This window comes from Salvelinus fontinalis, chromosome 24, assembly GCF_029448725.1.
Source record: "Salvelinus fontinalis isolate EN_2023a chromosome 24, ASM2944872v1, whole genome shotgun sequence".
NCBI classification, from domain to species: domain Eukaryota; kingdom Metazoa; phylum Chordata; class Actinopteri; order Salmoniformes; family Salmonidae; genus Salvelinus; species Salvelinus fontinalis.
This window is the reverse complement of record NC_074688.1, coordinates 27,102,693-27,125,095: the sequence shown is the minus strand read 5'-3', so window position 1 is coordinate 27,125,095 and position 22,403 is coordinate 27,102,693. Positions and strand designations below refer to the sequence as shown.

Below are 22,403 nucleotides of genomic sequence, written 5' to 3'. Positions count from 1 at the left end.
GATCTACAAGTCATGTTGCATTCCGAATAACCCCAGGCCATATCAGTATTCTGGTCAAACTTCACACTGTGCCCTGCTTCATGTGTTGACCAAAGAGAGGTATGCAGCTTATTACTGATCTTGCACATCTGCGTAGCACCTTCATCATTCAAATGACTGTAAAATGGCTCGCGCAATATTAGGCTTTATTATTGATTTGATAAGTTATCAAATGCGGAATATACCGGAATATAAGTAAACCACCAGAGACACAACTCATATGGCTATAGCCTACCTGCTGAACATGGCTTACATTAGATTAGATTTTGATCGGGTTCACCATCAGCTATAGTTTTGGTAGTTTTTGCTTTATATGATCACTATATATGGTCATTTTTAGATATACAGGGTAAAGATGATCATTTTAAAATGATGACGGCCATCATCACTTTTGCGAGTGAAGCAGCACTGCATGGTCAAAAAAGGGAGGAGCTTACTCCATAACTTCCAAATGGTCAAAACCATTTCAGTTTGAGACTGGGTGAAATCCAAAGTTGTGCTATATATTCATTGGTTATGTCATGGCTAATTTTGTAAAAGATAAATATTGATACATTACCAGCTCAAATAATTTTAATCTGCAGAAATGGGTGATCAAAAGTGGGGTTAAAAAAACAACATACATTGCCTCCCCCTAATCTAATAGCGGGGTGGTAGATGCCCACTAGGATCCCTTATGGCTCAGGTGACTACATACGCCATCGACACATACATCAGACCAGGGGCGCAACTTTCACTGGGGACGGGGGGGGGACCCCCCACATTCTGAAATTGCATTTTTGTCCCCCCAAGTTTTATCATTGGAATGTGATATAAAACGAGGCAACGATGTGCTTTAGGACCACGAGGACGCCTCCGAGTGTCGGGTAGGCTGTTTGGAGTGTTTATCCGACTGGATAAAAAACAAAAGTTATGTCCTCAAAACTTCTAAAACCAAAGTTGCACCCCTGCAGCAGACAGACCAGCTCAGAGCGGCCCAGCTCATGAGTTCTATCAGCAGCAGATTTAAATTTAGTGTGGAAAATGAATGTTTATTCACTAAATGTTAGTGCACAGAATCACATTGATTTGTTTGTTGAATCGCATCGAATCATTTCAAACTAAAAGGTATCGGTTGGGAGCCATGATACATATGAATCATCTTGAAAGGGAAATATGCACATCCCTACCTACTATAGGTCCGTTATATTTGTTGAGCAAGGCAATTGGTCAATTTGGTTTGGGTGGAAAGCCTATACAAACAGTATTGCAGAGTTGGTAGGCCTAATGCTACAAACAGGCATCACTGCAAACAGACGGAAAACAACAGACATGGTGATTGTAGTGATGACAAGGCTAATTCTGTGGAATTTCTCTGTTTAAAAGTCTATTGCCATGAGACTCCCTCTTGTCGAAGTTATGTCTTGTCTTTGGCTGTGAGGTTAATGTAGGGCAATTCTACGGTAACGGAATTATGCTGAGAATCAGATTTTTAACTTAAAATGTATGCCAAACAAAAAACATTGGTTTCAAAGTTCAACAAACCATAGAACTCTATGCATAAGGACAACTTTAAAAAAAATTGTGCACAGAATATTTTACTAAAACGTATTTACTGGAAGATTGCATATTTGGGTATTCTACACATTGGCTATTATTTGAATGAGCTCCGCCAAAACAGGCAGACATGTATTCAGTTACTGTTTGAATGAACGTTGGAATGGGCAAAACGAGTGACCTAAGCAACTTTGAGCATGGTATGCTCATTGGTGCCAGGCGGCCCTGTTCCAGTATCTCAGAAACGTCAGGCCTCCTGGGCTTTTCACGCACAACAGCAGTGTCTAGTGTTTTACCAAGGATGGTGCAACAAATTGAAACCATCCAGTCAGTGGCAGTCCTGTGGGCAAAAAAACAGCTTGTTGATGAGAGGTCGAAGGAAAAGGACAAGAATCGTGCCAGCTAACAGGGGGGCCACAAACAAGCAATTAACGACTCCGTACAACAGTGGTGTGCATAACGGCATCTCGGAACGCACAACTTGTCGGTCCTTGTCACAGATGGGCTATTGCAGCAGGTGACCACGTCTGGTTCCACTCCAATCAGTTAAAAACAAGAAGAAGCGGCTCCAGTGGGCATGTGATCACCCACACTGGACATTTGTGGAAAAACATTGCCTGGTCTGACGAATCTCGGTTCCTGTTGTCCTCATCCTGCATGTTGTCAACTGTACAGGCTGGTGGTGTAATGGCGTGGGGAATGTTTTTTTCCTGACATATTAGGTCCCTTGATACCAATTGGGCAATGTTTCCATGCCCCGAAGAATTCAGTCAGTTCTGGAGGCAAAAGGGGTCCGGTACTCGCGATTTATCTACAGATATATCATGAAAATATTAAACCAAGGTTGAATACCTACTATTCCTGCAGTGAGGAGTGGTGAGAGAGCCTCATTCGGGTCCAAAATATGATAAAAGTGATTAAAGGTTATAAAATCTAATGATTCCTAGTATTATTAAAGATTTAGATATAGGCCTACTGATTTAATCAACGTGTCAAATGGAGTAGTCAACTGTTGCTTTCTATATAGCAAAGCCCATGTTTAACACGTGCTTCATTCTTCAATCATACCTTCATTCTTCAATCATACCTTTGTGCACCCCCACTTTTATACAATCTGGCAGGGGGTTTGGGGGTCATACCACCAATGTTTGCATTTTTAAAATCATTTTCCTGCATTTCTATATTGTTTCTCAAACTGTAAATATTACTTTATTCTCAAGAGAAGACAAGTTTAATGTTAAAGATTATCTTACTTAAAAAATTGTCCTGATCATATAGGGCTAGGCCATATACAGAACAACTGGTCCTGATCATATAGGGCTAGGCCATATACAAAACAACTGGTCCTGATCATATAGGGCTAGGCCATATACAAAACAACTGGTCCTGATCATATAGGGCTAGGCCATATACAAAACAACTGGTCCTGATCATATAGGGCTAGGCCTAGGCCATATCCAAAACAACTGGTCCTGATCATATAGGGCTAGGCCTAGGCCATATCCAAAACAACTGGTCCTGATCATATAGGGCTAGGCCTAGGCCATATCCAAAACAACTGGTCCTGATCATATAGGGCTAGGCCATATACAAAACAACTGGTCCTGATCATATAGGGCTAGGCCATATACAAAACAACTGGTCCTGATCATATAGGGCTAGGCCATATCCAAAACAACTGGTCCTGATCATATAGGGCTAGGCCATATCCAAAACAACTGGTCCTGATCATATAGGGCTAGGCCTAGGCCATATCCAAAACAACTAAATGGTCCTGATCATATAGGGCTAGGCCATATCCAAAACAACTAAATGGTCCTGATCATATAGGGCTAGGCCATATCCAAAACAACTAAATGGTCCTGATCATATAGGGCTAGGCCATATCCAAAACAACTAAATGGTCCTGATCATATAGGGCTAGGCCTTATCCAAAACAACTAAATGGTCCTGATCATATAGGCCTAGGCCATATCCAAAACAACTAACACACTGAATTCATACATTTTCATTTTTATTGTGAAGTCATGTATTTCTACTCTAACTCATTTGACTAATCTGGGAGGGGAAGTCGTTAAAGTATTAAATCATTTGGTGTATTCGGATGGAATCAAGGCTTTAGAATGTACCAGAGGCCACCAAAATAGAGCTCGTTCTGCAAAGTAGCCAGCTGGGGAGTTTTGGCCAGGGAGTTTTACTTGTTCTATTTGGCTAGCTACTCCATGTAGTTAGGAAAACACTGGATGAGTGTGTGTCACTCACTGTGTATAGCCTATCCCAGGGGAGAATGACTGCCCCCTCTCACTGAAGCCACAGAAGTTCAAGGCTGACCACGGTACTGCAGGTATTGTTAGCAGAAAACAGGATCCCCCATTATAGTGAATGGAAAAATGGCAATCTTTGTGGTTAATTTTTGTGTAAATCGAGGCTAAATTGATTTTATTGATGTATTATATTAAGTTAAAGTAAGTGTTCATTCAGTATTGTTGTAATTGTCATTATTACATTTTTTTTTCTTTTTCGGACGATTTAATCGGTATCGGCTTTTCTTGGTCCTCCAATAATCGGTATCGGCGTTGAAAAATCATAATCGGTCGACCTCTAATACATACATACAGTGCGTTCGGAAAGTATTCAGACTCCTTCCCTTTTTCGCACATTTTATGTTAGACTTATTTGAAAATGTATTAAATTATTTTTTCCCCTCATCAATCTACACACAATACCCCATAATGACAAAGTGAAAACAGGTTTCCAGGAATTTTAGCAAAACTATTAAAAATAAAAGACAGTATCGGAAAGTATTCAGACTTTACCCCATAATGACCAAGCGAAAACAGGGTTTTTGACATTTCTGAAAATGTATAATTTTTTTTACTTATTTACATAATTATTCAGACCCTTTGCTATGAGAGTCGAAGTTGAGCTCAGGTGCATCCTGTTTCCATTGATCATCCTTGAGATGTTTATACAACTTGATCGTAGTCCACCTGGTAAATTAAATTGATTGGCCATGATTTGAAAAGGCACACATCTGTCTATGTAAGGTCCCACAGTTGACAGTGCATGTCAGAACAAAAACCAAGCCATGAGGTCGAAGGAATTGTCCTTAGAGCTCCGAGACAGGATTGTGTCGAGGCACAGATCTGGGGAAGGGTACCAAAAAATGGCTGCAGTATTCAAGGTCCCCAAGAACACAGTGCCCTCCATCATTCTTAAATTGAGGAAGTTGGAACCAAGACTCTTCCTAGAGCTGGTCGCCTGGCCAAACTGAGCAATCGGGGGAGAAGGGCCTTGGTCAGAGATGATCAAGAACCCGATGGTCACTCTGACAGAGCTCCTGAGTTCCTCTGTGGAGATGGGAAAACCTTCCAGAAGGACAACCATCTCTGCAGATCTCTTCAATCAGGCATTTAATGTTAGTTTCCAGGCAGAAGCCACTCTTCAGTAAAATGACAGCCCGCTTGTTTGCCAAAAGGTACCTGAAGACTCTCAAACCATGAGAAACAAGATTCTTTGGTCTGATGAAACCAAAATGAACTCTTTGGCCTGAATGCCAAGCGTCATGTCTGGAGGAAACCTGGCACCATCCCTACAGTGAAGCATGACGGTCATGCTGTGGGGATGTTTTTCAGCGGCAGGGACTGAGAGACTAGTCAGGATCGAGGGGAAAGATGAACGGAGCAAAGTACAGAGCGATCCTTGATGAAAACCTGCTCCAGAGCGCTCAGGACCTCAGACTAGTGCAAAGGTTCACCTTCCAACAGGACAATGACCCTTAGCACACAGCCAAAACAACACAGGAGTGGCTTCGGGACAAGTCCCTGATTCTCTTTGAGTGGCCCAGCTAGAGCCGGACTTGAACCCAATCGAACAGCTCTGGAGAGACCTGAAAATAGCTGTGCAAAATGCTCACCATCGTACCTGACAGAGCTTGAGAGAATCTGCAGAGAAGATTGGGAGAACTTCCCAAATGCAGGTGTGCTGAGCTTGTAGCATCATACCCAAGAATAATCAAGGCTGTAATCACTGCCAAAAGTGCTTCAACAAAGTATTGAGTAAAGGGTCTGAATACTTATGTAAATGTTTTTGATTTTTAATACATTAGCAAATGTTTTTGCTTTGTCATTATCGGGTATTGTGTGTCGATTGAGGCATAAAAAAAAAAAAAAAAATGTAATCCATTTTAGAATAAGGTTGTAACGATGTGGGAAAGGAGTCTGAATACTTTCCTTATGCATGGTATGTAAACCATTTTTTTAAAATCGAAAAGCCGATTTCAAATAAAATTGGTGCCGACCAATTGTCTGGGAGAAGACAATCACATTGCAAAATAATGCTTTTTAGCTTATTAATTGATTGAAATATCAGTCAATGGAAATACATTTGATGGTCATGCTTATCGGTCTATGGGTTACTTTGTATCATTTAGTGGAATTGAATTGGCACGTGTGTACAGTATATTCGCTATGTGCAGTGCATTCGGAAATTATTCAGACCCCTTGACTTTTTCCACATTTTGTTTTGATACAGCTTTATTCTAAAATTGATTACAGTGTTTTTTAAATACATTTTAGAATAAGGCGGTAACGTAACAAAATGTGGAAAAAGTCAAGGGGTCTGAATACTTTCCAAATGCGCTGTATCTTATTTATCACACGTGCAAAGCATAGAGAGATACAAAGCCTTTGAGCAGAGAATCTGTCAGACATCGCGAGAGCTGCTTATACAGCATCTCAAACAGCAAAAGCATAGGCAACAGGAGGCATGCTTCATCAGCGCGTCATACACCTATGCATTTTGACAACATCTTTTTAATTGATTAAAACCTGAAAGTTTACCACATATGAGGTATGTTTTACCTTGCTTCAAAGTAAGCTATCCACAATCTGACCATGTCCGTGGAGGCAATTTCATCAACTTTATTTCATTGTCCAGTAGCCAAAGGCGCAACCGTAGTCATATTAGCAACACATGCTAACGTTAGTTGTAGCATATTAGCTCTCCCCTCTTTCTAAATTTCGAATGGGTATTTTCATCTGTCACATGAAAGCGCTCGCATGTGCGGTGCACTTTTGACAACAGTTTTCCCGCTAATTGCATTATGGTTCGAACATTTTCGCTACTGCCTTGTGTGCATTGCTGTGTTTATAATGTGAAAAATAGTTAATCAAAATGTTAAGCTAAATGTTCTTATCTGTTGCATCATACTCAATGCTTTTTAACTTGTTTTTATGTAGCCTATGCTTGCTGGTTGTATGAATTTGCGATCAATTGTCCCAGAGTCTGTTTGGAATAGGCTATTTCTTTCTCAACAAGCTGACCAATAGAATAGGCCTAGGTTCATTTTTCTACTATGGGGACTATGGTAGATTGACATAGGCTAGTGATTTTGCTGTTGCTTACTCATCTTGTTGGCTCAGGAAAAGTCAATGTGGACAGTTATTGTAACATCTTCAAAGTGTGCAACATATTTCAATAAGATGGACCACACATGGTTGCATCCAGGTCTTGCATGGTCTAGTACATTTCTCAAATGTCCGGTAAATTTTAAAAGCTGCCTGTCAAATTTCTGGCACCACATTTTCCAAATGGAAACGCTTATTGGGTTACAGCATCCAGTCATGGCAATCCTCCAGAGGCCTACTGCCTGCAAACCTGCCTGGGCAGCAGGTGGCACTAGGCCACAGCAAAAACATTCCTCCACCAGGCAGCCCTGGACTGGAGGAAAGGCTGGTGCTGGCCACAGCCACTTTGGATTTATCAACACCTTTTAGCCTACTTTAAAAAAAATAATATATATTTTACCAGTTTAGTTGACTGAGAACACAGTCTCATTTACAGTAACGACCTGGGGAATAGTTACAGGGGAGAGGGGATGATTAAGTGACCATGATGGTATGAGGAGGGCCAGATTGGGAATTTAGCCAGGACACCAGGGTTAACACCTCTACTATAACAATAAGTGTAATGAGATCTTTAGTGACCACAGAGAGTCAGGACACTTGTTTAACGTCCCATCCAAAAGACAGCACCCTACACAGGGGAATGTCCCCAATCACTGCCCTGGGGCATTGGGATATATGTATTTTTTTTAGACCAGAGGAAAGGGTGCCTCCTACTGGCCCTCCAACACCACTTCCAGCAGCATCTGGTCTCCTATCCAGGGACTGACCAGGACCAACCCTGCTTCGCTTCAGAAGCAAGCCAGCAATGGGATGCAGGGTGGATTGGTGTAGATTTAAGGACATACCTGATTCAAAGCGTTAGGCCTGTGTTCATGCTGTTGCTTCCATGACCTAAACAGACTTTCTTTTGACAGTTTATTTGTATGCTTGCCCACTTTCTTTAGTTTGTGCTTCCAAACGTGATATTGATTTCTTCATGAGTGGTTTTGAAGCAGAGAGACATTGAAATGTTTGCAGGAATTTCTTTTGAAATAAACTACAATTTGTAATCCCTGTTCAGGAGGCATGCAGGACTATAACTACCTGAATGGAAACTGCCTGGAGATCACCATGGAACTGAGCTGCTGTAAATTTCCCCTGGCCTCCGAGTTAAAGAAAGAGTGGGACAACAACAGGGAGTCACTCATTGCCTACCTGGAGCAGGTAGGCTTTCACAAGACACAGTGTCACACTCCAACTTTCAAACTATCATACACATCATTTCATTGCACATATGAATATCTGTAGTATTACTCTCTGGTTCTTACTACTGTACTCTATTTATTTTAATTTAAGAGATTTTTCTGTCTTGACATCTGTTTGCATTAGTTACTGAGTTCTGGGCAGCACTTAGTTATTTGAGCTTATTTTGTTCCCAGCTACTGAGGCAATAGAGACAGTGTTTGAGATCTCTTCTGACTTTATCCTGTTTTCTCCCAGGTTCACATTGGAGTAAGAGGCTATGTGAAGGAAGCTACCAATGGTACAGCTCTGCCTGATGTCAGGATCATGGTGGCAGGCATCAACCATAACCTGACCACGGCCCAGTTTGGTGACTACTACCGTCTGCTGCTCCCTGGGACATACAATGTCTCAGTTATCGCTACAGGGTAAGTACTTTGCAGGCACAAGTTATTGTAGTCTTTAACAAAAGAAGCATACTCAACTCCTGATTTTAGTTCCTGTCTGTTTTCCTTAGAACTGATTTGTGTATGATGTTTTCTTACAGGAAGTACATGTATATCTTAGAGCTTGTTACTGGTACTTAACCATGTTACCTGACACTTCCTGGTGAAATACATTTAAAATCACCTGGATGTAGATACACTGCTCTGCACAGGGGTTTTACTTAGTTTTTTTGCATTACTAAATGTTTATTTTCACTGCAACAAAATAAACATATTCAATGTCTGTCATAGGTACATGTCCATGACAGTAGTTGGGGTTCAAGTGGTGGAGGGCAAGGCCACCGAGCTCAATTTCACCCTGGCACCCCTGGGAAATGAACCCACAGGTGGCATAACCGTACCCTTTACCCCCACCACCACTACCGCCGGCCCTATCACAACCTCTGACCCTGACTCCACCAGCATCGAGACCTCCAGCACCACCTCTGAGATGGGGACCTCTGGGGCCAACGAGAGCTCCACTCCCCAGGAGCACCAGCCCATCCAGCCACAGGACTTCCGCCATCACCATTACAATGACATGGAGCTGTTCCTACGCAGGTACTGTTATGTTTGCTTTATAGCCTTTGCAGTGAAGCATTTAAAATGTTATGCTAGCAAGTATAGGCTACCTGGGGAGGCAGGTGGTCTAGTGGTTAGAGAGTTGGGCCAGTAACCGAAAGTTTGCTAGATCGAATCCCCAAGGTGAAAATCTATCGTTCTACCCCTGAATAAGGCAGTTAACACACTGTACCTAGGCCGTCATTGTAAATAAGAATTTGTTCTTAACGGACTTGCCTGTTAAATAAAATAAATACAAAAAGTAATATTAGGATGTTGGAGCTTGAATTAAATGTGAAAAAGCCTTGTTCTTTCAACACAACAGGTACAGCAATGGGTTCCGTTCCATCGCTCATCTCTACTCCATTGGGAAGTCAGCAGAGGACCGTGAGCTCTACGTCATGGTGATATCAGACAACCCCACTGTCCATGAGCCAGGTATGGATGTGATTTGGTGTAGCTCCAGAAGAGACTATTAGCTCTAAAGCGAGGCCTTCAATCAATGGCTGTTTGTTTTATGATCTAACTTCTTACAGTAACTGGATTGTGTTCATACACTGAAATTCATAGCAGTTCTGCTGTTTTCTTCCTTAAGAAGATCCTGATTATTATTGCTTCGGCCCAATTATCTAGCAGCTTCATAGCAAGTTGGCGATGGCAGACATGGCAGCTCTGCTTCTAGCTCCTAAGCAACTTTTCAGTATTTAATTTATTTGTGTGTTATTTCTTAAACTATTAGCCCAGAACGTTTTTTGTGTTAATACATAAAGCTGGAAATAGCTTTTGGATATCAGAGTGGCGGTAACTTACCAGCACTACGACCAGGAATACTTCTTTCCCGAATTGGATCCTTTGTTCGCAACCCCCAGGGCAATTGAACTTCTCCCAGAGGCTGCTCCAAGACTCCGCCGGCGGAGAAGAGGTATTCGGAGTGGACTTCTAGTCCGACTCAGGAGGCGGGCACACCATCCACCGCTTCCAATTATATAACTCACTAATGTTCGGTCTGTGGACAATAAAGTAGACAAGCTCAGGACGAGGATCTCCTTCCAGAGAGACATCAGGGACTGTAACATACTCTGTTTCATGGAATCATGGCTCCGGATATACTGTCCCCGTCCATACAGCCAGCTGGGTTCTCAGTACATAGCGCAGACAGGAATAAAGAACTCCGGGAAGAAGGGTGGTGGTGTATGTTTCATGATTAACCACTCATGGTGTGATTGCGATAACGTACAGGAACTCAAATCCTTTTGTTCACCCGACCTAGAATACCTCACAATCAAATATAGACCGTATTACCTCCCAAGAGAATTCTTTCGGTTATAGTCACAGCCGTGTATTTTCCCCCTCAAGCCGATACCACAACGGCCCTCAAGGAACTACACTGGACATTATGCAAACTGGAAACCACATATCCTGAGGCCACATTTATTGTGGCTTGGGATTTTAACATAGAACTTCAGGAGCATTTTCCTCAAATTTTCTATCAGCACATTGAATGTAGTACTCGCGCTGGGAAAATACTCAACCACTGCTATTCTCTCTTCCAGGATGCCTACAAGGTCCTCCCCCGCCCTCCCTTCAGCAAACCAGATCACAACTTTATTTTGCTCCTCCCTTCCTATAGGCAGGAACTCAAACAGGAAGTAACTGTGCTAAGGTCTATTCAACGCTGGTCTGACCAATCAGAATCCATGCTTCAATATTGCTTTGATCATGCGGACTGGGATATGTTCCGGGTAGCCTTGTATAATAACATTGATGTATACACAGATACAGTTGTTCCCACTGACTATTAACACCTACCCAAACCATAAACTGTGGATAGAAGGCAGCATTCGCGCTAAACTGAAAGCGTGAACCGCTGCATTTAACCATGGCAAGGTGACTGGGAATATGGTCGATACAAACAGTGAAGTTATTCCCTCCATAAGGCAATCAAACAGACAAAACGTCAGAACAAATACAAAGTGGAGTCACAATTCAACGGCTCAGACACGAGACGTGTGGGTCTACAGACAATCACGGATTACAAAGGGAAAACCAGCTACATCTCGCTTTGAGAATAACACGGTGCCATCGACGCGGCCTGCACTCTGTGGCCGACGTGAGTAAGACATTTAAGCGTGTTAACTCTCGCAAGGCTGCCGGCCCAGACATTTAAGCGTGTTAACTCTCGCAAGGCTGCCGGCCCAGACGGCATCCCTAGCCACGTCCTCAGAGCATGCGCAGACCAGCTGGCTCGAGTGTTTACGGACATATTCAATCTCTCCCTATCCCAGTCTGCTGTCTCCACTTGCTTCAAGATCTCCACCATGGTTCCTGTACCCAAGAAAGCAAAGGTAACTGAACTAAATGACTAGCACTCCGTAGCACTCACTTCTGTCATCAAGAAGTGCTTTGAGAGGCTAGTTAAGGATCATATCAACTCTACCTTACCTGACACTCTAGACCCACTATGATTTGCCTACCGCCCCAATAGATCCACAGAGATGCAATCGCCATTACACTGCCCTACAATACCTGTACAAGAGAAATACCTATGTAAGAATGCTGTTCATTGACTATAGCTCAGCGCTCAACACCATAGTACCCTCCAAGGTCGTCATCAAGCTCGGGGCCCTGGGTCTGAACCCTCCCTGTGCAAATGGGTCCTGGACTTCCTGACTGGCCGCCCCCAGCTGGTGAACGTAGGAAACAACTCCTCCACTTCACTGATCCTCAACACAGGGGCCCCACAAGGGTGCGTACTCAGCCCCCTCCTGTACAGCCTGTTCACCTATGACACACGCCTCCAATTCCAATCATCAAGTTTGCAGACGACACAACCATAGTAGGCCTGATTACCAACAATGACAAGACAGCCTACAGGGAGGAGGTGAGGGCCCTGGTGGAGTGGTGCCAGGAAATTAACCTCTCCCTCAACGTTAACAAAGGGAAGGAGCTGATCGTGGACTTCAGGAAAAAGCAGGGGGCGCACGCCCTTATCCACATTGACGGGACCACAGTGGAGAAGGTGGAAAGCTTCAAGTTGATCGGCGTACACAGCACTGACGATCTGTCTGTGTAGGTGGACCATTTCAGTGTGGTGAAGAAGGCGCAACAGAGCCTCTTCAATTTGGCTTGGCCCCTCAGACCCTCAAACTTTTACAGATGCACAATTGAGAGCATCCTGTCAGGCTGTATCACCGCCTGGTACGGCAACTGCACCGCCTACAACCACAGGGCTCTCCAGTGGGTGGTGCGGTCTGCCCAACGCATCACCGGGGGCACACTGCCTACCCCCCAGTACACCTACAGCACCTGATGTCACAGGAAGGACAAAATGATCATCAAGGACATCAACCACCCGCGCCACTGCCTGTTCACCCCGCTACCATCCAGAATGCGAGGTCAGTACAGGTGCATCAAAGCTGGGACTGAGAGACTGAGAAACAGCTTCTATCAAGGCCATCTGACTGTTAAATAGCCATCACTAGCCGGCTGACACCCGGTTACTCAACCCTGCAGCTTAGAGGCTGCTGCCCTATATATACACTGCTCAAAAAAATAAAGGGAACACTAAAATAACACATCCTAGATCTGAATGAATGAAATATTCTTATTACATACTTTTTTCTTTACATAGTTGAATGTGCTGACAACAAAATCACACAAATTATCAATGGAAATCAAATTTATCAACCCATGGAGGTCTGGATTTGGAGTCACACTCAAAATTAAAGTGGAAAACCACACTACAGGCTGATCCAACTTTGATGTAATGTCCTTAAAACAAGTCAAAATTAAGCTCAGTAGTGTATGTGGCCTCCACGTGCCTGTATGACCTCCCTACAATGCCTGGGCATGCTCCTGATGAGGTGGCGGATGGTCTCCTGAGGGATCTCCTCCCAGACCTGGACTAAAGCATCCGCCAACTCCTGGACAGTCTGTGGTGCAACGTGGCTTTGGTGGATGGAGCGAGACATGATGTCCCAGATGTGCTCAATTGGATTCAGGTCTGGGGAATGGGCGGGCCAGTCCATAGCATCAATGCCTTCCTCTTGCAGGAACTGCTGACACACTCTAGCCACATGAGGTCTAGCATTGTCTTGCATTAGGAGGAACCCAGGGCCAACCGCACCAGCATATGGTCTCACAAGGGGCCTGAGGATCTCATCTCGGTACCTAATGGCAGTCAGGCTACCTCTGGTGAGCACATGGAGGGATGTGCGGCCCCCAAAGAAATGCCACCCCACACCATGACTTACCCACCGCCAAAACGGTCATGCTGGAGGATGTTGCAGACAGCAGAACGTTCTCCACGGCGTCTCCAGACTCTGTCACATGTGCTCAGTGTGAACCTGCTTTCATCTGTGAAGAGCACAGGGCGCCAGTGGCGAATTTGCCAATCTTGGTGTTCTCTGGCAAATGCCAAACGTCCTGCACGGTGTTGGGCTGTAAGCACAACCCCCGCCTGTGGACGTCGGGCCCTCATACCACCCTCATGGAGTCTGTTTCTGACCGTTTGAGCAGACACATGCACATTTGTGGCCTGCTGGAGGTCATTTTGCAGGGCTCTGGCAGTGCTCCTCCTTGCACAAAGGCGGAGGTAGCGGTCCTGCTGCTGGGTTGTTGCCCTCCTACGGCCCCCTCCACGTCTCTTGATGTACTGGCCTGTCTCCTGGTAGCGCCTCCATGCTCTGGACACTACGCTGACAGACACAGCAAACCTTCTTGCCACAGCTCGCATTGATGTGCCATCCTGGATGAGCTGCACTACCTGAGCCACTTGTGTGGGTTGTAGACTCCGTCTCATGCTACCACTAGAGTGAAAGCACCGCCAGCATTCAAAAGTGACCAAAACATCAGCCAGGAAGCATAGGAACTGAGAAGTGGTCTGTGGTCACCACCTGCAGAACCACTCCTTTATTGGGGGTGTCTTGCTAATTGCCTATAATTTCCACCTGTTGTCTATTCCATTTGCACAACAGCATGTGCAATTTATTGTCAATCAGTGTTGCTTCCTAAGTGGACAGTTTGATTTCACAGAAGTGTGATTGACTTGGAGTTACATTGTGTTGTTTAAGTGTTTATTTTTTTGAGCAGTGTATATATATATATATATATATATATATATACACCATTTTATTTTCAGAATGTGAAATGTCAGAATAATAGTAGAGAGAATGATTTCTTTCAGCTTTTATTTCATCACATTTCCAGTAGGTCTTAAGTTTACATTCAGTCAATTAGTATTTGGTAGCATTGCCTTTAAATTGTTTAACTTGCGTCAAATGTTTTGGGTAGCCTTCCACAAGCTTCCCACAATAAGTTGGGTGAATTTTGGCCCATTCCTCCTGACAGAGCTGGTGTAACTGAGTGAGGTTTGTAGGCCTCCTTGCTCGCACACGCTTTTTCAGTTCTGCCCACAAATTGTCTATAGGATTGAGGTCAGGGCTTTGTGATGGCCACTTCAATACCATGACTTTGTTGTCCTTAAGCCATTTTTCCACAACTTTGGAAGTATGCTTAAGGTCATTGTTCATTTGGAAGACCCATTTATGACCAAGCTTTAACTTCCTGACTGATGTCTTGAGATGTTGCTTCAATATGTCCACATAATTATCCTCCCTCATGATGCCATCTATTTTGTGAAGTGCACCAGTCCCTCCTGCAGCAAAGCACCCCCACAACATGATGCTACCACCCCCGTGCTTCACGGTTGTAATGGTGTTCTTCACCTTGCAAGCATCCCCCTTTTTTCCTCCAAACATAACCATGGCCATTATGGCCAAACAGTTCTACTTTTGTTTTATCAGACCAGAGGACATTTATTCAAAAAGTACGATCTTTGTCCCCATGTGCAGTTGCAAACTGTAGTCTTGCTTTTTTATGGCGGTTTTGGAGCAATGGCTTCTTCCTTGCTTAGCGGCCTTTCAGGTTATGTCGATACTGTGGATATAGATACGTTTTACTGTGGATATAGATACTTTGTACCTGTTTCCTCCAGCATCTTCACAAGGTCCTTTGCTGTTGTTCTGGGATTGATTTGCACTTTTCGCACCAAAGTACGTTCGTCTCTAAGAGACAGAACGCGTCTCCTTCCTGAGCGGTATGACGGCTGCGTGGTCCCATGGTGTTTATACTTGGGTACTATTGTTTGTACAGATGAACGTGGTACCTTCAGGCGTTTGGAAATTCCTCCCAAGGATGAACCTTACTTGTGGAGGTCTACAATTTTTTGTTTCTGAGGTCTTGGCTGATTTCTTTTGATTTTCTCATGATGTCAAGCAAAGAGGCACTGAGTTTGAAGGTAGGCTTTGAAATACATCCACAGGTACACCTCCAATTGACTCAGGCTAATTGACATCATTCATCAGAAGCTTCTAAAGCCATGACATTTCTGGAATTTTCCCAAGCTGTTTAAAGGCACAGTCAATTTAGTGTATGTAAACTTCTGACCCACTGGAATTGTGATACAGTGAAATAATCTGTCTGTAAACAATTGTTGGAGAAATTACTTGTCATGCACAAAGTAGATGTCCTAACCGACTTGCCAAAACTATAGTTTGTTAACAAGAAATGTGTGGAGTGGTTGAAAAACTAGTTTTAATGACTCCAACCTAAGTGTATGTAAACTTCAGACTTCAACTATATACTGTATTCTATTCTACTGTATTTTAGTCAATGCCACGCCAACATTGCTTGTCCTAATATTTATATTTTTCTCAATTTGATTATTTTACTTTTAATGTGTGTATTGTTGTGAATTGTTAGATACTACTGCACCAACAATAACATCTGCTAAATATGTGTATGTGACCAATAAAATTTGATTTGATATCCTTTTGAATGTGGTGTACTCACTCGTATCAGCAGGCCCATTACAGCATTGTGTGTCTTCAATATTTAGTGGCACTGCAAGGATAAGGAGGGTTTTAAAATGACAGGAGTGCTTTAGTTTAATTGAGTGTGAATTTGTTCAGGAGACTTCCGCCCTCATTCTCTCTCAACCGACTCTGCCCTACTTCTCTTTTAATAGCACTCAAACACTTTTTGTATTTATTTTCCCCACTCTTTTCTCCCCTCTGCTTCAGGTGAACCAGAGTTCAAGTATATAGCTAACATGCACGGAAATGAGGTGGTGGGACGCGAGCTACTCCTCAACCTTATTGAGTACCTGTGCCGTAACTATGGCAGCGACCCTGAGGTCACCCAGTTGGTCAACACGACTCGGATACACATTATGCCTTCCATGAACCCAGATGGTTATGAGATCGCCAGGGAGGGTAAGAGAGGAACGTGTATGTGTGGGGGGTCTATTTGTGAAAATGTTGCTTGTACACATGCCAGATGAAGAAAAATGCAGTGTAGGTCTAAAAGAAGGTATTTAACAGGATTAGCGGTAGCAAGAAGTCAGTGGTTCCCAAACTGTTTTCTTAAGGAACTCGGTCCGGCTTTCAACTTACTCGAGAGTTGTAATAGTAGAATGCACCAGGTGCAATTTTGAGGTCGGGTAGTGCATCATCAGTTCCTCTTGTCATGTCAGTCATTGCATACCTTAGAGAGCCATTTATAACTTGCAAGAAATGTCCTGATCAACTAGCGCATGTCAGCAAAAACATTTTAGGTAGGTTTTTTACCCCACAGATTTTGTTGTATTGTTTGAGTCACTAAAATATCACAGGAATACACATTAGACATGGCGAATTTGTATAGAATTTTAAGAAAACTGTCTGGCTGTGAACAAAAACAAGTGTTCAGACCCAAATAGCTTGAATATGCTAACATAAACTATCTGTACGTCAAGTGTCAGACTGAGACCTTGAAATACTTCTGAATGGAATTTCTTCTCTTTTGCTGCCTAGCTTCCTTATTTGCCCTGTAGATTTTCTCACATTTCCTCTTACATAGGTCAAGTTTTAGCTCAGCTAGTTGTGCTGGTGTTTTCCCCAGCACTTTATAAACAGGAAGTTGATCACTGGGGAAATATTTAAGGTGGAACTACCCTATTATTAAAAGAAGCCATGGAAATGTGTTTTGCTACCTGGGTACTGTGACATGAGAACGATCCGTTTCTGTTGTCTTTGTATAATGGATTGAGATATAGGTATCATGTATTTGTATTGTTTTCTGTTCATTTTCTCTGGCAGGTGATGTCAGAGGGTACACGGGACGCAACAACAGTAACAACTTTGACCTGAACCGTAACTTCCCTGACCAGTTTACTACCATCACTGAACCCAGGCAGCCAGAGACCATCGCTGTGATGAACTGGCTCAAGAGTAATCCCTTTGTGCTCTCAGCCAACCTACATGGAGGTAAGCCCTAAGCTCCCCCATTTTTCAATGTTTATAAAAATTGTATGTTGGCCTGCCACCAACATATTGGCCCACTTTTGGGGGACAGCTTTATAATTTTAGTAATATACTGTATTCTCATTGAATATTTCCTCTCTGCCCACCACAGGGTCATTGGTGGTCAACTACCCATATGATGATGACAAGCAGGGACGTACGGAGTACAGCAAGTGTCCTGATGACAAGGTCTTTAAACAAGTGGCCAGAGCCTACTCTCAGGTCAGTGGACTTCAACACACAATTTTGGTCCTTATATCAGTCCATTTAATGTAACTTTTTAATGAATACATTTATACAGTTGTAAACTATTTTAATTCTGTTAATTTAACCACTGGACAGTTAGAAGATACGTTGATACGTTTACTGTTTCATTTCTGATGTTTTTATTGCATTGCATTTGCCTGTGTGTGTGTGTCCAGGAAAACGCTCTCATGCACAAAGGACACCCTTGTGAAGACCTTTACCGATCAGAGTTCTTTGAGGACGGCATCACCAACGGCGCCAACTGGTACAATGTTCCCGGTACGTGCCCTCCCATTCCAATTCACATACTGTGAGGAACGATTTGTATGTCTGCGCACCTGTGTGTGTGTATCTGACTTTGTGTTTACTTGCCAGGTGGGATGCAGGACTGGAACTACCTGAACACTAACTGTTTTGAGGTGACCATAGAGTTGGGTTGTGTGAAGTACCCTAAGGCCCAGCAACTGCCTTTGTACTGGGACCAGAACCGTAGAGCCTTACTGCAGTACATCCAGCAGGTCAGCATACTTACATGCAGTCCTTCACACACTCTCTCTCTCTCAATTATTATTATTATTTAAAAAAATGTATGTGTATATTCTTTCCCTCTAAATGTCTTACCTACTTATTTTGTCTCAAATGCACCAACTTGTATTTGAGGTATTCATTGTGTGTGTGCCTCTGTAGGTCCACAGAGGCGTGAAGGGCATGGTGATAGACATTAAAGATGGTACAGGCATCCCTAATGCCACCATCACGGTGGAAGAGATTGATCATCAAATCACAACCAACCTAGCTGGAGACTACTGGAGACTTCTGGTCCCTGGAACGTACCACCTCACCGCCTCCGCACAGGGGTGAGAGACAGGACCGTAGTAGTAACTGAGATAAATTTGAGGGTTTGTTTAAAATGTAGACCTAAGACCGGTCCAAAAAAAACTGTTTATCTGCAGGGTAACCACACACTAACCCATAGAAACAGAACAACTAGAATGAATGACCTCTATGGCCTAATCCTTCCTCCCCGTCTTCTCAGGTATAACTCAGTAAAGATCTATGCCACAGTGCCAGAGGAGGGGGTGGAGCTGGTAGACTTCCGGCTGACACGGGTGCGTTCTGATCCCAACGGCCAGGCCCCAATGGACCCCAGGGCCACCCAAGACCCTGCAGAGGAGGTGTTCCAGAGCTTCATTAAGGACCTGTCTCTGGGCCAGGGGCTGGAGCAGCTGGTTCAGAGCACCGTCACAGAGAGCAGCTTCAGATACAGACGCTACAAAGAGCTGTCAGAGTTCCTGAGGGGTTTGACGTTCAACTTCCCCAAGATCACCTCCCTGCATAGGTAGGCCTGAGTTATGACCCCTGACCTCTAAACCCTAACCTGACAACTAACCTCTAAACCTCAACTTTCCCAAGAGGAACTCCCTGCACAAGTAGGCCTGAGTTATGACCTCTGACCTCCTAGCTAAACGCATAAAATGTCACCTCCCTGCATAGTAAACTCTGACCTCTAACCCCTAGTGTAACTGCACTTAATCAAAATAATTTATCTTGTCATGTAAAAAAATAAATAATGTATATGTATTGTCACATACACCAGATAGGTGCTTTGAAATGTATTGTTTTACAGAGTCTGCCGTAGTAGTACGGCGCCCATGGAGCAAATTAGGGTTAAGTGCCTTTGATCAAGGGCACATCGACAGATTTTTCACCTTGTTGGCTTGGGTATTCGAACCAGCGACCTTTCGGTTACTGGCCCAACGCTCTAACCACTAGGCTACCTGCCACCCTGTACTTCTAATGGCTAACCTCAAAACCTCTCCAAATGGTTTGAATTACGGTCTACGTCTCTTTGCAGAAGAGTCTGCTAGGTGACCATATTCCATATTATCTACAGTGGAACTGATAATAACATGCATTTTTCTGTGTAGTTTGGGCCAGAGTGTGGAGTACAGGACCATCTGGGCCTTGGAGATTTCCAACAAACCAGACGAGCCTGAAACGGCCGAGCCCAAGATCCGCTTGGTGGGAGGTATCCATGGCAACGCCCCTGTGGGCACAGAGCTGCTGCTGGAGTTCGCTGCCTTCCTCTGCATCAACTACGGCAAGAACCCCATCATCACCAGGGTGAGATATTTTAACTGAGATGGTTTTACTACACCAATCATAACTACGTTACCTAGTGAAATTATTCACACCCTTGTACAGTTGTGTTGCCTAGAAATGGCTAAATATTCATGTGGATTTCTTGATCTACCACACTTTCTAAAAAGTTTAGAGATGTTGTAAAATACAAAAGCTCCCATTAAATATCACTGATGTCCTGTTCTACCCACAATTCCTCTCTATCCTTCTCCCTCTTCTCCTCTCCACAGTTGATAAATGAGACGCGGATTGTCATCCTTCCCTCCATCAACCCAGATGGACGAGAGCTGGCCAGAGAGAAACAGTGCACCTCTACTGTGGGCATGACCAACACACACGGGAAAGATCTGGACACTGACTTCTTCGGTCAGTACCTGCTGTTGTTTGTGTATAGACAGATGTTTTGTGTGTGTATGCTTGCATGCCCTTACATGTCTGATGGTGTCCTGTCTGTGTGTGCTGCTGTTGTAGGTAATGCCTCCCAGCGCCTGGTGGAGGCTCAGCCAGAGACCAGGGCAGTGATGGACCTGATCTTAGAGAGGGGCTTCACACTCTCTGTAGCCCTGGATGGAGGCTCCCTGTTGGCCACTTACCCCTACGACAAGCCTGTACAGCCAGGTAGGACCATAGGGCTCCAAATAGAATACTTTAGTGGGAAAACTATAAGATAAATAGTTAACTAATAGTGTACTTTTTTTCAGTTGAAAATGAGGAAACTCTGAAGTACCTGGCCAATGTTTACGCCAGAAACCATCCCAAGATGCACCTGGGGGATACAGGATGTCCAAGCAATGACCAAAGTATGTACCAACAGCACCGCAAATAGATCACTGTGACCTATAGACTGTATAGTGAATTAAAAGGAAGTGGTGAATTGGAAAAGAAGATGGATAGCTTCTATATATCTATTGACGCCTCTGTTTCAGCCTCCTCTTCTCTTCTCTCCTCAGTGGGTAACATCCCAGATGGAGTACTCAGGGCAGCAGAGAGACAAAGTCACATGGGCAGTATGAAGGTATGTTCCATCAATCCCTGCTTCTTAATGCTATCTAATGCTATACCTCTCATAGGAGGAGGGTTGTTCTGACACCCCGGGCCCAAAGAGGCATCTGCTGGTTGAGTCCTGGAACGACAGGACTATAAATTGGTCACCAATATGATCTGCCTCTTCTGATCTGTGTGTATGTCTGTGTTCCAGGACTTCAGTGTGGACTTTGGCCACTGTCCAGAGATCACGGTGTATACAGGCTGCTGTCTGTTCCCCCCGGCCGTGCAGCTGGCCACGCTGTGGGCTGAGAACAGGAAGGCACTGCTTAGCATGCTGGTGGAGGTCAGTAATACCCTTGATCTCTGACCTGGGGCCATGTGATACAAATGCATTAAATAAGTTCACAAATGCGTTGATAAGAGTTATTGAGTGTGTTTGATAATAATTAATTAATGCATTTCGGCACTCCGATTTGGTTACTTATCAAACGCATTTGTCAAACGCAGTTGGGGCGGCAGGTAGCCTAGTGGTTAGAGCATTGTGCCAGTAACTGAAAGGTTGCTGGATCGAATCCCCATGCCAACAAGGTCTATCTTGGTTTAGTTATAAAATCTTTGCTAGAATGTGTACTTGTACTGCACATCAAGCTGCCTTACGCTACAGTAACAGGATATAGGCTCCTGCCCTATCGGCCGTTCTGGCTCGGACATGGCTACTTACTTTTTGTTCTGTGTACTTTACATTCAATCTGTGTTTCGTCTGTCTCCCAGGTCCATAAAGGTGTGCGTGGCGTGGTAAAGGATAAGAGTGGGAAGCCCATCGTGGGGGCCATGATAGTGTTGAACGGGGGTGTGAGGGTGTTCACTGCAGAGGGAGGCTACTTCCATGCTCTTCTGGCACCAGGAAACCACAACATAGAGGCTGTGGCTGATGGCTACCAGCAACAACGGCAGGAGGTGGTTGTGTCGTCATATGAAGCCGCCAGCTCCATCATCATAGAGTTTGACATGGACAACCGTATTTTTGGCCTGCCCCGGGAGTTTGTTGTGGCTACTGCAGGTAAGCATGAGGAGAAATGTTTTTTGTGGAGATGTTACCTTTTATGTAATGTTGCCAGATGACTGCAGACAATTACATTTTTTTGACATTTTTGTCATTTAGCAGACGTTGTTATTATAGGAGCAATTAGGGTAATGTGCTTTTCTCAAGGGCACATCCACAGATTTTTCATTGTAGGGAGTATAACAAGGTGAATAAGTTAAATGCTGTAAGTTTTTAGGACACGTTTGTTTTGTGCCATGGTCTGAGAGTCCTTTAGGTGCCTTTTGGCAAACTCCAAGTGGGCTGTCATACTCACTGTCATAAGTATTCAGACCCTTTGGTATGAGACTCAAAATTGACCTCCGATGCATCCTGTTTCCATTGATCATCCTTG

The 22,403-nt window shown here is 43.9% G+C and overlaps 1 protein-coding gene across 2 annotated transcripts in view; it reads left to right on the top strand.

Moving 5' to 3' along the window:
* LOC129822557 (carboxypeptidase D-like) overlaps positions 1 to 22,403 on the top strand; it is a 32,756-nt gene that overhangs the window by 6,231 nt on the left and 4,122 nt on the right. Inside the window, exons 1-19 of one of the 2 annotated variants that reach the window (XM_055880870.1) lie at positions 5,395 to 5,554; positions 8,044 to 8,186; positions 8,463 to 8,632; positions 8,942 to 9,250; positions 9,576 to 9,688; positions 16,333 to 16,524; positions 17,389 to 17,556; positions 17,705 to 17,814; positions 18,015 to 18,117; positions 18,214 to 18,356; positions 18,526 to 18,695; positions 18,875 to 19,177; positions 19,767 to 19,962; positions 20,211 to 20,346; positions 20,452 to 20,598; positions 20,682 to 20,780; positions 20,931 to 20,995; positions 21,179 to 21,310; positions 21,739 to 22,027. In XM_055880870.1, the coding sequence (XP_055736845.1) occupies positions 8,049 to 8,186; positions 8,463 to 8,632; positions 8,942 to 9,250; positions 9,576 to 9,688; positions 16,333 to 16,524; positions 17,389 to 17,556; positions 17,705 to 17,814; positions 18,015 to 18,117; positions 18,214 to 18,356; positions 18,526 to 18,695; positions 18,875 to 19,177; positions 19,767 to 19,962; positions 20,211 to 20,346; positions 20,452 to 20,598; positions 20,682 to 20,780; positions 20,931 to 20,995; positions 21,179 to 21,310; positions 21,739 to 22,027 (2,983 nt within the window). In that variant the 5' untranslated portion in view covers positions 5,395 to 5,554; positions 8,044 to 8,048. Of the gene's footprint in view, positions 1 to 5,394; positions 5,555 to 8,043; positions 8,187 to 8,462; positions 8,633 to 8,941; positions 9,251 to 9,575; positions 9,689 to 16,332; positions 16,525 to 17,388; positions 17,557 to 17,704; positions 17,815 to 18,014; positions 18,118 to 18,213; positions 18,357 to 18,525; positions 18,696 to 18,874; positions 19,178 to 19,766; positions 19,963 to 20,210; positions 20,347 to 20,451; positions 20,599 to 20,681; positions 20,781 to 20,930; positions 20,996 to 21,178; positions 21,311 to 21,738; positions 22,028 to 22,403 lie in introns of those variants that run through there. The other variant, XM_055880869.1, reaches the window with a different exon arrangement.